Source organism: Hylobates moloch, unplaced genomic scaffold (genome assembly GCF_009828535.3).
Source record: "Hylobates moloch isolate HMO894 unplaced genomic scaffold, HMol_V3 SCAFFOLD_1, whole genome shotgun sequence".
NCBI lineage: Eukaryota > Metazoa > Chordata > Mammalia > Primates > Hylobatidae > Hylobates > Hylobates moloch.
Window position 1 is genome coordinate 167,961,053 of NW_026652276.1, and position 16,529 is coordinate 167,977,581.

General features: G+C 46.3%; 2 protein-coding genes across 18 annotated transcripts in view; one reads left to right on the top strand and one right to left on the bottom strand.

The window, feature by feature from the left end:
* Positions 1-16,529, bottom strand: part of GATAD1 (GATA zinc finger domain containing 1) — a 48,126-nt gene that overhangs the window by 15,070 nt on the left and 16,527 nt on the right. For 3 of the 17 annotated variants that reach the window (XM_058424662.1, XM_058424643.1, XM_058424649.1), the window contains one exon: positions 14,479-14,566. The exons of 12 other annotated variants lie outside the window; for them this stretch is intronic. The gene's annotated coding sequence lies outside the window, so the exon portion shown is untranslated. Of the gene's footprint in view, positions 1-14,478; positions 14,567-14,617; positions 14,981-16,529 lie in introns of those variants that run through there. 2 more of the 17 variants (XM_058424678.1, XM_058424677.1) reach the window with 2 other exon arrangements.
* On the top strand, positions 8,733-10,521 carry ERVW-1 (endogenous retrovirus group W member 1, envelope). The gene has a single exon (XM_058424618.1). It carries the CDS (start codon positions 8,889-8,891, stop codon positions 10,503-10,505), a length of 1,617 nt encoding a protein of 538 aa, XP_058280601.1. The 5' UTR covers positions 8,733-8,888; the 3' UTR covers positions 10,506-10,521.

The window sequence follows — 16,529 nt, forward strand, 5'->3', positions numbered from 1 at the left end:
TTTTCGGACTCAGCCCACCTGCACCCAGGTGAAATAAACAGCCTTGTTGCTCACACAAAGCCTGTTTGGTGGACTCTCTTCACACGGATGCAGGTGACAACGACACGGACACACATGGAGTGGTTTTAAGGAGCAGAGAGTTTAATACGCAAAAAAGAAGGAAGGGGCTCCCCTGTACAGACACAGAGGGAGGGGGCTCCAAGCCAAGAGAAGGAAACCCCATGTGCAGTGGAAAAGTGGTTGATTATATTGGGAGGCTGGAGGAGGCAGTGTCTGATTTGCATAGGGCCCAGGGGACTGGGTTGACCAGGTGTGTCATTCATGTACCCCGCAAAAAACCTGGCCCTCCCACCTCAGTCCTTTAATATGCAAATGTGGGTTGCCATGATGTTCTGAAAACACATGAATTACCTGGAGGGGGCCATGACACTAGGTACATGTGCTGACAAGGAGAAGAGGGTGGGAATCGCCATGGCGGCCATGTTGAGTGGACCTAGTTTTTAATAGCCTGCATTTGCATATCAAAGTTTGCTGGCCTGGCTCTTTAAGCTGCCTTCCCTGTTAGAAAAGAAATGATTTGGAATGGGGGAGGGTTGCTTCTTATTACAAGAAAATTTCCAAGAACTTTTACCCTTTCTAGCTGCCAAAAAACTATTTCTTAATAACTTCTGTATTACCATAATCAGGCAGCACCAAAGATCCCTGAAGGTCAGACCTCTGCAATCAACATGCTGGCTTTACTGCCGATTATGGTCGCTACATCCACCTGGCCTCTCACATTGCAACTGCCTGACCTCTGCCACCCCACGAGCCACTTATCCCCACTATAATCAGCCCATTTCGATTGCAACATCTCCCACTTATTCCCGACGTTGTGGTATATCCTATAGATGAATTCATTCAACATCCATTCCAACACAATCTCTCTTGCCTTCCTATACTCTCTGGAGAGTGAACTACTGAGTCACATGATATCCATTGCAGTCATTTGTGGCTATGTGACATAGTTCTGGACAGTGAACATAGACAGAAGTCCCTAGGGTGGGCTTCCTTTCTGGGATGAGGGCACAACGCCTGGAGATACAGCAATTATCTTGCAACTGAGAGACAGGACTAGCTGGATTTCCTAGGCCTACTAAGAATCCCTAAGCCTAGCTGGGAAGGTGACCACATCCACCTTTAAACACAGGGCTTGCAACTTAGCTTACACCCAACCAATCAGAGAGCTCACTAAAATGCTAATTAGGCAAAAACAGGAGGTAAAGAAATGGCCAATCATCTATTGCCTGAGAGCACAGCAAGAGGAACAACAATCGGGAAATAAACCCAGGCATTCGAGCCGGCAACAGCAGCCCTTCCCTTTGTATGGGAGCTCTGTTTTCACGCTATTTCACTCTATTAAATCTTGGAATTGCACTCTTCTGGTCCATGTTTGTTACGGCTTGAGCTGAGCTTTTGCTCGCCGTCCGTCCACCACTGCTGTTTGCCGCCACCGCAGACCCGCCGCTGACTCCCATCCCTCCGGATCCGGCAGGGTGTCCGCCGTGCTCCTGATCCAGCGAGGCGCCCATTGCCACTCCCGATCAAGCTAAAGGCTTGCCATTGTTCCTGCACTGCCTGGGTTCGTCCTAATTGAGCTGAACACTAGTCACTGAGTTCCATGGTTCTCTTCCATGACCCACAGCTTCTAAGAGAGCTATAACACTCACTGCATGGCCCAAGATTCCATTCCTTGGAATCTGTGAGGCCAAGAACCCCAGGTCAGAGAACACGAGGCTTGCCACAATCTTGGAAGCGGCCTGCTACCATCTTGGAAGTGGCTCGCCACCATCTTGGGAGCTCTGTGAGCAAGAACCCCCCGGTAACATTTTGGCAACCACGAACGGACATCCAAAGCGGTGAGTAATATTGGACCACTTTCGCTTGCTATTCTGTCCTATCCTTCCTTAGAATTGGAGGAGAATACCGGGCACTTGACGGCCAGTTAAAAACGATTACCATGACTCAGGTTGAGGCTATCTGGGGAAGGGCTTTCTAACAACCCCCAACCCTTCTGGGTTGGGGACTTGGTTTGCCTCGAGCCAGCTTCCACTTTCAGTTTTCTTGGAGAAGCCGAGGGCCGACTAGAGGCAGAAAGCTGTCGTCCTGAACTCCTGGCAGTAGCTGGTTGAGATCATGGTGCAGCCAAAAGTCTCTACTCAACAGTCGCCCATGCGTGCACCCCTACCTTTCCTTCTGACCCATACCTCCTGGGTCCCAACCACGACTTTCTTCAAAGTGTAGCCCCAAAATTCTCCTTACCTCTGAATATACCTCCTCTGATCCTGCCTCCTAGGTACTAATGGTTCAGACTTTCATTTCCTCTAGCAAGTTGTATCTCCAAAGGGACCTAAGGAAGCTCTACCCTGCGTCCTTAGGCACCTAGGCTATAACCCAGGGAGTCCTATCCCTGATGTCCCTCCCAATTTAGGCATACAGCTCTCAACATGGGCAGTTATGTAGGACCCATTCCCCACCACCCTTGCCAGGGCCCCAAGTTTGTAAATGGCTAAGGGAAAAGAGAGAGACAGAGGAGAGAGAGAGAAATGGAGGAGAAAGAGAGAGAGACAGAGAGGAGAGAGAGAGAGAGACAAAGAGGAGAGAGTCAAAGAGAAAAAGAAAGAGAAAGAAATAGTATAAAACAGTGTGCCCTATTCCTTTAAAAGCCAGGGTAAATTTAAAACCTGTACTTGATAATTGAAGGTCTTCTCCGTGACCCTATAGCACTCCAATCCACTTTGTGGTCAGTGTAAATAAGAGCGTAGGCCGAAAGCACTGAGGCCATTGACAACTCGTAGCTTTCTATAAAAAATGCTTAACCCAGTAACCCGCAGATGGGCCAAATGCATTCAGTCGGTAGCAGCAACTGCTTTGCTAAAAGTAGAAGAGTAACTTTTAGAGGAAACCTCATTGTGAGCACACCTCACCTGTTCAGAATTATTCTAATCAAAAAAGCAAAATGGTAGCTTACTAACTCAAAAATCTTAAAGTATGGGGCTATTCTGTCAGAAACAGGTAATGTAACTCCAACCACTGATAATTCCCTTAACCCAGCAGATTTCCTAACAGGTGATTTAAATCTTAATTACCATACAAAGGTCCGACCAGACCTAGGAGGAACTCCCTTCAGGACAGGACAATAGATGTTTTCTCCCAGGTGACTGAGGAAAAACCACAATGGGCATTTGGTAATTGATATGGAGACTTGTGGAAGCAGAGTTAGAAAAATTGCCTAATAACTGGTCTCCTCAAACGTGTGAGCTGTTTGCACTCAGCCAAGCCTTGAAGTACTTACAGAATCAAGACTATCTCAATCCTGATTCAAAAGGTTCGCTACACCCTCTCTGTAACGAATTTGCATAAGAACTGTTGTTTATGGGAATGCATCTTGATGTGGCAGCTGGGTTGTTATAAAATACTCAGGAACCCAGCCCAGCTCTAGGACTCACCCCTGAGCGCAAAGGCAATGTTGGGCACGCTGGTAAAGGACCACTAGAATCCAGCAGCGCAGACCCCTTTCTTTGTGGTCAAGAAAGGTGGGAAAAGGGGTGCAGGACTGCTACATCGGTAAGCATAACTAATCTGATAAACAGAGGTCCATGGGTGGTTACGCACCCTGGAAAGGAACTCACCCCTGAGCGCAAAGGCAATGTTGGGCACGCTGGTAACGGACCACTAGGATCCAGCAGCCTGGACCCCTTTCTTTGTGGTCAAGAGAGGCGGGAAAACAGGTGCAGGACTGCTACATCGGTGAGCGTAACTAATCCGATAAGCAGAGGTCCACATGGGTGGTTACACACTCTGGAAAGGAATAAGCATTAGGACCATAGAGGACACTCTAGGACTAAAGCTCATCGCAAAATGACTGGGGTGCTAGCATCCCTATGTTCTTTTTTCAGATGGGAAACGTTCCCCGCAAGACAAATACGCCCCTAAGTTGTATTCTGGAGAACTGGAATCAATTTGACCCTCAGACGCTAAGAAAGAAATGACTTATATTCTTCTGCAGTACCGCCTGGCCATGATATCCTCTTCAAGGGGGAGAAACCTGGCCTCCTGAGGGAAGTATAAATTATAACACCATCTTACAGCTAGACCCCTTTTGTAGAAAAGAAGGCAAATGGAGTGAAGTGCCATATGTACAAACTTTCTTTTCATTAAGAGACAACTCGCAATTATGTAAAAAGTGTGATTTATGCCCTACAGGAAGCCCTCAGAGTCTACCTCCCTATCCCAGCATCCCCGACTCCTTCCCCAACTAATAAGGATTCCCCTTCAACCCAAATGGTCCAAAAGGAGATAGACAAAAGCGTAAACAATGAACCAAAGAGTGCCAATATTCCCCGATTATGACCCCTCCAAGCAGTGGGAGGAGGAGAATTCAGCACAGCCAGAGTGCATGTGCCTTTTTCTGTCAGACTTAAAGCAAATTAAAACAGACCTAGGTAAATTCTCAGATAACCCTGATGGCTATATTGATGTTTTACAAGGGTTAGGACAATTCTTTAATCTGACATGGAGAGATATAATGTTACTGCTAAATCAGACACTAATCCCAAATGAGAGAGGTGCCGCCATAACTGCAGCCCAAGAGTTTGGCGATCTCTGGTATTTCAGTCAGGTCAATGATAGGATGACAACAGAGGAAAGAGAATGATTCCCCACAGGCCAACAGGCAGTTCCCAGTGTAGACCCTCATTGGGACACAGAATCAGAACATGGAGATTGGTGCCGCAGACATTTGCTAACTTGCATGCTAGAAGGACTAAGGAAAACTAGGAAGAAGCCTATGAATTATTCAGTGATGTCCACTATAACACAGGGAAGGGAAGAAAATCCTACTGCCTTTCTGGAGAGACTAAGGGAGGCATTGAGGAAGCATGCCTCTCTGTCACCTGACTCTAGTGAAGCCCAACTAATCTTAAAGGATAAGTTTATCACTCAGTCAGCTGCAGACATTAGAAAAAAAACTTCAAAAGTCCGCCTTAGGCCCAGAGCAAAACTTAGAAACCCTATTGAACTTGGCAACCTCGGTTTTTTATAATAGAGATCAGGAAGAGCAGGCGGAACAGGACAAACGGGATTAAAAAAAGGCCACTGCTTTAGTCATGGCCCTCAGGCAAGCGGACTTTGGAGGCTCTGGAAAAGGGAAAAGCTGGGCAAATTGAATGCCTAATAGGGCTTGCTTCCAGTGCGGTCTACAAGGACACTTTAAAAAATATTGTCCAAGTAGAAGTAAGCCGCCCCCTCGTCCATGCCCCTTACGTCAAGGGAATCACTGGAAGGCTCACTGCCCCAGGGGACAAAGGTCCTCTGAGTCAGAAGCCACTAACCAGATGATCCAGCAGCAGGACTGAGGGTGCCTGGGGCAAGCGCCAGCCCATGCTATCACCCTCATAGAGCCCTGGGTATGCTTGACCATTGAGGGCCAGGAGGTTGTCTCCTGGACACTGGCGCGGCCTTCTTAGTCTTACTCTTCTGTCCCGGACAACTGTCCTCCAGATCTGTCACTATCTGAGGGGGTCCTAAGACGGGCAGTCACTAGATACTTCTCCCAGCCACTAAGTTGTGACTGGGGAGCTTTATTCTTTTCAAATGCTTTTCTAATTATGCCTGAAAGCCCCACTACATTGTTAGGGAGAGACATTCTAGCAAAAGCAGGGGCCATTATACCCCTGAACATAAGAGGAGGAACACCCGTTTGTTGTCCCCTGCTTGAGGAAGGAATTAATCCTGAAGTCTGGGCAACAGAAGGACAATATGGACGAGCAAACAATGCTCATCCTGTTCAAGTTAAACTAAAGGATTCCGCCTCCTTTCCCTACCAAAGGCAGTACCACCTTAGACCCGAGGCCCAACAAAGACTTCAAAAGATTGTTAAGGACCTAAAAGCCCAAGGTCTAGTAAAACCATGCAGCAGCCCCTGTAGTACTCCAATTTTAGGAGTACAGAAACCCAACGGACAGTGGAGGTTAGTGCAAGATCTCAGGATTATCAATGAGGCTGTTGTTCCTCTATACCCAGCTGTACCTAGCCCTTATACTCTGCTTTCCCAAATACCAGAGGAAGCAGAGTGGTTTACAGTCCTGGACCTTCAGGATGCCTTTTTCTGCATCCCTGTATATCCGGACTCTCAATTCTTGTTTGCCTTTGAAGATCCCTCAAACCCAACATCTCAACTCACCTCGACTATTTTACCCCTAGGGTTCAGGGATAGCCCCCATCTATTTGGCCAGGCATTAGCCCAAGACTTGAGCCAATTCTCATGCCTGGACACTCTTGTCCTTTGGTAGGTGGATGATTTACTTTTAGCCACCCATTCAGAAACCTTGTGCCATCAAGCCACCCAAGCGCTCTTCAATTTCCTCGCTACCTGTGGCTATAAGGTTTCCAAACCAAAGGCTCAGCTCTGCTCACAGCAGCTTACTTAGGGCTAAAATTACCCGAAGGCACCAGGGCCCTCAGTGAGGAACATATCCAGCCTATACTGGTTTATCCTCATCCCAAAACCCTAAAGCAACTAACAGGGTTCCTTGGCATAATAGGTTTCTGCCGAATATGGATTCCCAGGTACGGCAAAATAGCCAGACCATTAAATACACTAATTAAGGAAACTCAGAAAGCCAATACCCATTTAGTAAGATGGACAACTGAAGCAGAAGTGGCTTTCCAGGCCCTAACCCAAGCCCCAGTGTTAAGTTTGCCAACGGGGCAAGACTTTTCTTCATATGTCACAGAAAAAACAGGAATAGCTCTAGGAGTCCTTACACAGATCTGAGGGACGAGCTTGCAACCTGTGGCATACCTGACTACGGAAATTGATGTAGTGGCAAAGGGTTGGCCTCATTGTTTATGGGTAGTGGCGGCAGTAGCAGTCTTAGTATCTGAAGCAGTTAAAATTATACAGGGAAGAGATCTTACTGTGTGGACATTTCATGATGTGAATGGCATACTCACTGCTAAAGGAGACTTGTGGCTGTCAGACAACGGTTTACTTAAATATCAGGCTCTATTACTTGAAGGGCCAGTGCTGCGACTGCGCACTTGTGCAACTCTTAACCCAGCCACATTTCTCCCAGACAATGAAGAAAAGATAGAATATAACTGTCAACAAGTAATTTCTCAAACCTATGCCACTTGAGGGGACCTTTTAGAGGTTCCGTTGACTGATCCCGACCTCAACTTGTATACTGATGGAAGTTCCTTTGCAGAAAAAGGACTTTGAAAAGTGGGGTATGCAGTGGTCAGTGATAATGGAATACTTGAAAGTAATCCCCTCACTCCAGGAACTAGTGCTCAGCTGGCAGAACTAATAGCCCTCACTCGGGCACTAGAATTAGGAGAAGGAAAAAAGGTAAATATATATATAGACTCTAAATATGCTTACCTAGTCCTCCATGCCCATGCAGCAATATGGAAAGAAAGGGAGTTCCTAACTTCTGAGGGAACACCTATCAAACATCAGGAAGCCATTAGGAAATTATTATTGGCTGTACAGAAACCTAAAGAGGTGAGGTGGCAGTCTTACACTGCCGGGGTCATCAGAAAGGAAAGGAAAGGGAAATAGAAGAGAACTGCCAAGCGGATATTGAAGCCAAAAGAGCTGCAAGGCAGGACCCTCCATTAGAAATGCTTATAAAATGACCCCTAGTGTAGGGTAATCCCCTCTGGGAAACCAAGCCCCAGTACTCAGCAGGAGAAACAGAATGGGGAACCTCACGAGGACATAGTTTTCTCCCCTCAGGATGGCTAGCCACTGAAGAAGGGAAAATACTTTTGCCTGCAGCTAACCAATGGAAATTACTTAAAACTCTTCACCAAACCTTTCACTTAGGCATTGATAGCACCCATCAGATGACCAAATCATTATTTACTGGATCAGGCCTTTTCAAAACTATCAAGCAGATAGTCAGGGCCTGTGAAGTGTGCCCTGCCTTATCGCCAAGCTCCTTCAGGAGAACAAAGAACAGGCCATTACCCAGGAGAAGACTGGCAAATGATTTTACCCACATGCCCAAATCTCAAGGATTTCAGTATCTACTAGCCTGGGTAGATACTTTCATTGGTTGGGCAGAGGCCTTCCCCTGTAGGACAGAAAAGGCCCAAGAGGTAATAAAGGCACTAGTTCATGAAATAATTCCCAGATTTGGACTTCCCCAAGGCTTACAGAGTGACAATAGCCCTGCTTTCAAGGCTAAAGTAACCCAGGGAGTATCCCAGGCGTTAGGTATACAATATCACTTACACTGCGCCTGGAGGCCACAGTCCTCAGGGAAGGTTGAGAAAATGAATGAAACACTCAAAGGACATCTAAAAGCGAACCCAGGAAACCCACCTCACATGGCCTGCTCTGTTGCCTATAGCCTTATAAAGAATCCGCAACTTTCCCCAAAAAGCAGTACTTAGCCCATACGAAATGCTGTATGGACGGCCCTTCCTAACCAATGACCTTGTGCTTGACCAAGACGGCCAACTTAGTTGCAGACATCACCTCCTTAGCCAAATATCAACAAGTTCTTAAAACATTACAAGGAGCCTGTCCCCGAGAAGAGGGAAAAGAACTATTCCATCCTTGTGACATGGTATTAGTCAAGTCCCTTCCCTCTAATTCCCCATCCCTAGATACATCCTGGGAAGGACCCTACCCAGTCATTTTATCTACCCCAACCGCGGTTAAAGTGGCTGGAGTGGAGTCTTGGATACATCACACTCGAGTCAAACCCTGCATACTGCCAAAGGAACCCGAAAATCCAGGAGACAACGCTAGCTATTCCTGTGAACCTCTAGAGGATTTGTGCCTGCTCTTCAAACGACAACCAGGAGGAAAGTAACTAAAATCATAAATCCCCATGGCCCTCCCTTATCATATTTTTCTCTTTACTGTTCTCTTACCCTCTTTCACTCTCACTGCACCCCCTCCATGCCGCTGTATGACCAGTAGCTCCCCTTACCAAGAGTTTCTATGGAGAACGCAGCGTCCTGGAAATATTGATGCCCCATCGTATAGGAGTTTTTCTAAGGGAACCCCCACCTTCACTGCCCACACCCATATGCCCCGCACCTGCTATAACTCTGCCACTCTTTGCATGCATGCAAATACTCAGTATTGGACAGGAAAAATGATTAATCCTAGTTGTCCTGGAGGACTTGGAGTCACTGTCTGTTGGACTTACTTCACCCATACTGGTATGTCTGATGGGGGTGGAGTTCAAGATCAGGCAAGAGAAAAACATGTAAAAGAAGTAATCTCCCAACTGACCCAGGTACATAGCACCTCTAGCCCCTACAAAGGACTAGATCTCTCAAAACTACATGAAACCCTCCGTACCCACACTCGCCTGGTAAGCCTATTTAACACTACACTCACTGGGCTCCATGAGGTCTCGGCCCAAAACCCTACTAACTGTTGGATGTGCCTCCCCCTGGACTTCAGGCCATATGTTTCAATCCCTGTACCTGAACAATGGAACAACTTCAGCACAGAAATAAATACCACTTCCGTTTTGGTAGGACCTCTTGTTTCCAATCTGGAAATAACCCATACTTCAAACCTCACCTGTGTAAAATTTAGCAATACTACAGACACAACCAACTCCCAATGCATCAGGTGGGTAACTCCTCCCACACGAATATTCTGCCTACCCTCAGGAATATTTTTTGTCTGTGGTACCTCAGCCTATCGTTGTTTGAATGGCTCTTCAGAATCTATGTGCTTCCTCTCATTCTTAGTGCCCCCTATGACCATCTACACTGAACAAGATTTATACAATTATGTCGTATCTAAGCCCCGCAACAAAAGAGTACCCATTCTTCCTTTTGTTATGGGAGCAGGAGTGCTAGGTGCACTAGGTACTGGCATTGGCAGTATCACAGCCTCTACTCAGTTCTACTACAAACTATCTCGAGAACTAAATGGTGACATGGAACGGGTCGCCGACTCCCTGGTCACCTTGCAAGATCAACTTAACTCCCTAGCAGCAGTAGTCCTTCAAAATCGAAGAGCTTTAGACTTGCTAACCGCTGAAAGAGGGGGAACCTGTTTATTTTTAGGGGAAGAATGCTGTTACTATGTTAATCAATCCGGAATCGTCACTGAGAAAGTTAAAGAAATTCGAGATCGAATACAACGTAGAGCAGAGGAGCTTCGAAACATTGGACCCTGGGGCCTCCTCAGCCAATGGATGCCCTGGATTCTCCCCTTCTTAGGACCTCTAGCAGCTATAATATTGCTGCTCCTCTTTGGACCCTGTATCTTTAACCTCCTTGTTAACTTTGTCTCTTCCAGAATTGAAGCTATAAAACTACAAATGGAGCCCAAGATGGAGTCCAAGACTAAGATCTACCGCAGATCCCTGGACTGGCCTGCTAGCCCACGATCTGATGTTAACAACATCAAAGGCATCCCTCCTGAGGAAATCTCAACTGCACAACCTCTACTACGCCCCAATTCAGCAGGAAGCAGTTAGAGCGGTCGTCGGCCAACCTCCCCAACAGCACTTAGGTTTTCCTGTTGAGAGGGGGGACTGAGAGACAGGACTAGCTGGATTTCCTAGGCCTACTAAGAATCCCTAAATCTAGCTGGGAAGGTGACCACATCCACCTTTAAACACAGGGCTTGGCCGGGCGCGGTGGCTCACGCTTGTAATCCCAGCACTTTGGGAGGCCGAGGCGGGCGGATCACGAGGTCAGGAGATGGAGGCCATCCTGGCTAACACAGTGAAACCCCGTCTCTACTAAAAAATATAAAAAATTAGCCGGGCGTGGTGGTGGGCGCCTGTAGTCCCAGCTACTCGGAGAGGCTGAGGCAGGAGAATGGCGTGAACCCGGGAGGCGGAGCTTGCAGTGAGCTGAGATTGCGCCACTGCACTCCAGCCTGGGTGACAGAGCGAGACTCCGTCTCAAAAAAAAAAAAAAAACAAAAAACACAGGGCTTGCAACTTAGCTCACACCCAACCAATCAGAGAGCTCACTAAAATGCTAATTAGGCAAAAACAGGAGGTAAATAAATAGCCAATCATCTATTGCCTGAGAGCACAGCAGGAGGGACAATGAACAGGATATAAACCCAGGCATTTGAGCCGGCAACGGCAACCCCCTTTGGGTCCCCTCCCTTTGTATGGAAGCTCTGTTTTCACGCTATTTCACTCTATTAAATCTTGCAACTGCACTCTTCTGGTCCATGTTTGTTTCGGCTCAAGCTGAGCTTTTGCTCGCCATCCACCACTGCTGTTTGCCGCCACTGCAGACCCACCGCTGACTCCCATCCCTCTGGATCCTGCAGGGTGTCCGCTGTGCTCCTGATCCAGCAAGGCGCCCACTGCCCCTCCCGATCGGGCTAAAGGCTTGCCATTGTTCCTGCGTGGCTGCATGGCTAAGTGCCCCGGTTCATCCTAATTGAGCTGAACACTAGTCACTGGGTTCCACGGTTCTCTTCTGTGACCCACAGCTTCTAATAGAGCTATAACACTCACCGCATGGCCCAAGGTTCCATTCCTTGAATCCATGAGGCCAAGAACCCCAGGTCAGAGAACACGAGGCTTGCCACCATTTGGGAAGCGGCTCACCACCATCTTGGGAGCTCTGTGAGCAAGGACCCCCAAGTAACACAACCATGAGGGTGAAAATGCATGGGCCACTAATGGTAGAGCAAGAAAACAGAAGGGCCCTGGTTCCTTGAAGGCATCAGTGAGCTGAAATGCCTGCCCTGGATGTCCTACTCCTAGGCGTTTTTCTGCCTGAAGCAGATTAAACCCCTTGGTCACTTCTCTAAGTAGGGCTCCTATTACAGCCCAAATCAATCCCCACCCCAGATGACATCATCCTATTGATACCTCTCAAAGTCTGCCTGTACTTAAACTTCCAGCTTCCCCAAAACCCCACAAAAGATCAGCAGTCTGCTCTGCTAAGGGAGCCCGGGCCTGACTGGCATAGCTCTCCCTTACAATAGTAAGCAATTAATTCAGCTTTGCAACTTGATCAGTCCAAAGTGGCTGCCAGTTTGAAAATCTCAGACAGGTACCATATGTACTAAGAGAAGCCCTGACATGAGTGCCTAAGCCAAAAGTTGGCCCACATCCTTCCTCTTCCAAATTTAGGATGCGCACTGTAAGGATAAATATGAATTTAAAATAATAAGTTTAATTCCACCTGTTGAAAATGAGGCAAGAAATTTTCCTCCCCTCCCTTTATGTCAGGTTATTACTTGAGAAAACCTGTATGTACTTTCTCAGTCTCTTTGAAATATATATATATATATATAAATATATATATATTTTAAAAAAAAAAAAACACATACGCATAATTGAGACGGAGTTTTGTTCGTGTTTCCAGGCTGGAGTGCAATGGTGCAATCTCGGCTCACTGCAACCTCTGCCTCCGGGTTCAAGTGATTCTCCTGCCTCAGCCCCCGCAGTAGCTAGGATTACAGGCATGTGTCACCATGCCCGGCTAATTTTTTGTATTTTTAGTAGAGACTGGTTTTGCCATGTTGGCCAGGCTTGTTTCGAACTCCTGACCTCAGGTGATCCACCCGCCTTGGCCTCCCAAAGTGCTGGGATTATAGGCATGAGCCATCATGCCCAGCCTGAAATATATATACAGATATATATATTTAAAAACTGAATCAGCCTTTTGTCAGCTTTATGACCTAGGAATGTCTTTCTCAAGGACCTGGGAAATGTAAACATCACCAGATAGCATACCTATCTTCCAGTTTCTGTGGGAGGGTAACAGCCTCATCTTAATGAGTGCCTTGCACCAAGCTATAAAAGTAACTCCTGTTTCCACACTCCCCCAACCCCGAAAAGTTGATATCTTAGATAACAAGTGGTCACATCAATTATCAGGTAAAGTTACGATGAACTGTGTGACCAATGGTGCTGTCAAGTTCTCTTAGTTGAGGACTATTTATCTCGAAAACATACATGTAATGGGCTGTACCTGCATGGCTGTATAAAATGGTGAAATTTCCTCCTGTCTTTGTGATCTCTTAGCAAAGTGCCTGTGATGTGCATCACATTCTCATTTAATGTTTATTCAATAATAAAGCTTTTCTTTCTCTACTGCCTTCACGGAGAGGATTTCTGGGTTGAGAGACTTTGTTTTTTAAATTATATTTCCCCAACAGCACCTTCACCCTTTATTCTAAAATTGCTGGCTGGGTGTGGTGGCTCATGCCTGTAATCACAACCCTTTGGGAGGCCAAGGTGGGAGGACTGCTTGAGGCCAGGAGTTTGAGAACTAGCCTAAGCAATAAAGTGAGACCCCATCTCTTAAAAAAAAAAAATAGCTGGGCATGGTAGTGCACAACTGTGGTCCCAGCTACTCAGGAGGCTGAGGTAGGAGGATCACTTGAGCCTGGGAAGTGGAGGCTGCAGTGAGCAGTGATCACAACAGTGCACTCCATCCCGGGTGACAGTGCAAGAACCTGTTTCAAAAAAAATAAAAATAAAATTGCTGTCTTTTTCACTCACACCTTCACTATTCATGGGGAGAAGTGTGTAAAGTATAACAGTCTTTTTGTAATAAACCTCCCCACTTCCACCCATCTTCTGCTAACCAGAAGTAGAGATGATGTTATGAGAAGTTGAAGTTAAGATTGTAGCTTTTTTTTTTCTTTTTTCTTTTTTTTGAGACCGAGTCTCACTCTGTTGGCCCAGGCTGGAGTACAATGGCGCGATCTTGGCTCACTGCAACCTCCACTGCCCAGGTTCAAGCGATTCTCCTGCCTCAGCCTCCTGAGTAGCTGGGATTACAGGGACGTGCCACCATGCCAGGCTAATTTTTGTATTTTTAGCAGAGACGAGGTTTCACCATGTTGACCAGGCTGGTCTTGAACTCCAGGCCTCAGGTGATCCACCTGCCTCGGACTCCCAAAGTGCTGGGATTACAGGCATGAGCCACCATGCCTGGCAGATTGTAGCTTTTTTGTTTATAGTTTGGTAATTACTTCATGCCTGTCTGTCATGTTTAATAAACAACACAGGTTAGTGATTGCTTTTTTTTTTTTTTTTTGAGATGGAGTTTCCCTCTTGTCACCCAGGCTAGAGTGCAATGGCGTGATCTTGGCTCACTGCAACCTCCACCTCCCAGGTTCAAGTGATTCTCCTGCCTCAGCCTCTGGAGTAGCTGGGATTACAGGCACCCACCACCACAGCCGGCTAATTTTTATATTAGTAGAGATGGGGTTTCACCATGTTGGCCAGGCTGGTCTCAAACTCCTGACCTCAGGTAATCCACCCGCCTTGGCCTCCCAAAGTGCCAGGATTACAGGCGTGAGCCACCGCACCCAGCCAATTGCCTCTTCTTCAACAGAAAAGAAAGAAAATGAAACTATGTAAGTTCAGCTATGTGCAGGGATGCTTTAGAAGTAACATTTAGATTTTTAATTTGTATTAGATTCTTTGGACCTAGTACTGTATTTCTCACAGTAGCATTTACCTAATTTCTTTCAGATCCTACGTATGGCAGTTCAGCAGTGACATTTCCATGGTATTTTCTTAACTTCTTTAGGCCTCATTTTTCCTATCTGTAGAATGAGGGAGTTAGATTAGATGGTCTCTAAATCCGTATGTCTACAAAGAATATGAATCTTTGAAAAATTGTTTTCTTTATCTGGATCACAAGCCACTACCAATCTATGAGCATTGCACTGGAGTTGAAGAAATGAGCTTTATTCACAAAATCAAATTTTATTTGCCTAGAAATGTTCAGCTTACAAAACCTGACATTAACTCTTTGGAAGCTCCTCTATTGCATTATTCTGATGCTCAGGGCATCAACATGCGGGGACACTCCCTTGCCTAACCTCTGTGCCCAGGGGCCCTGCCTGAGGACGCTGGCAGGATTCCCTAGCTTGCTCTGAAAAACGATGGCTTTGCTGCAGCCACTCTTCTGGTTGTCCTTTTATGGCCTGTCCTCATTTCAGTGATTCTCCTGTAAGCTGAAGCATGCAGCAGTTAGACCAGTTTTTCCATTCTTCTTAATTCCCAAGGCCCTTTCCTAGATTTTCATAATGCAAGACACAAGGACAGATAATTATTATTTCTAGGCTTCGGATATTTGTGCAGAGGACCAAAGTTGAGAAAGGGAGCCTTGACTGTGGAAGGCCTGAATGTGCTCTAAGTTTGGACATGACCTCAGAGTGAGCACTGAGGCTGGCCCACAGGCCAGAAACCCACAAAAACATGGCTGCCCATCTTGCCCACCTGCCTCACAGTTTGTCCCATAAAAGCATTAAATTAGGAGACAGAAATCAACTGGGTGCAGAGTTTTGTTACTGCATTGCACGTCTCCAGAGTTCTCAAATCCGTATTTTCCATTATCTAATGGATATTCAAGTCCAGGAGATGGCTCACAGTCCTCACATTACAAAACAGAACAAACACCTCACAACACCTGCAAATCTCCACCTAGCCTTGTTTACTAACTGCGAGATTTTTAAATTATAAGAATCAAGTAGGATCTTTGCCCATGTATTTTTTAAGATTTTTTCACCTACCACAAAGTTGTACTCAACGTCTTCCTTAATTCATCCTTCTCACACAGTCTCTATTTAAAACTGGTTATTAAATTCTGTTGACTTTATCTCCTATATATCTATTTTTTAAAGATTATGGTAAAATATGCACAACAAAACTTACAATTTTAACCTTTTTTTTGAGACGAAGTCTCGCTCTGTCACCCAGGCTGGAGTGCAGTGGCGCAATCTCAACTCACTGCAACCTCTGCCTCCTGGGTTCAAGCAATTCCTAGGCCTCATCCTCCCAACAGCTGGGACTACAGGCACCCACCACCACGCTGGACTAATTTTTGTATTTTTAATAGAGATGGGGTTTCGCTATGTTGGCCAGGCTGGTCCTTAACTCCTGACCTCAACTGATCTCTGATCTGCCTGCCTTGGCCTCCCAAAGTGCTGGGATTACAGGCGTGAGCCACCGCACCCAGGCATCAACTGTTTTTTTTTTTTTTTAGACGGAATCTGGCTCTGTTGCCCAGGCTGGAGTGCAGTGACGCGATCTCAGCTCACTGCAAGCTCCACCTCCCGGGTCACACCATTCTCCTGCCTCAGCCTCCCGAGTAGCTGGGACTACAGGCACCCGCCACCATGCCCGGCTAATTTTTTTTTTTTTTTTTGTATTTTTTAGTAGAGACGGGGTTTCACCATGTTAGCCAGAATGGTCTCAATCTCCTGACCTCATGATCTACCTGCCTTGGACTCCTAAAGTGCTGGGATTACAGGCATGAGCCACCGCGCCAGCCCGGTATTAACCATTTTTAAGTGTACAATTTAGTGTCATTAAGTACATTCATCGTGTTGACTACTGTCACTGTCCATTTCCAAAATTTTTTCAAAATCACTCCAAACAGAAAATTTGTACCCATAATACCCCTCTTCCCCCAACCCTGGTAACCTCTAATGTTCTGTCTCTATGACATAATTTGCCTATTCTAGGTAACTAACTCATATAAGTGGAATTATACAATATCTG

What these genes read in the sequence shown, in the direction of transcription:
- ERVW-1 (XM_058424618.1), top strand. Translation starts at nt 8,889, where the DNA reads ATGGCCCTCCCTTATCATATTTTTCTCTTTACTGTTCTCTTACCCTCT.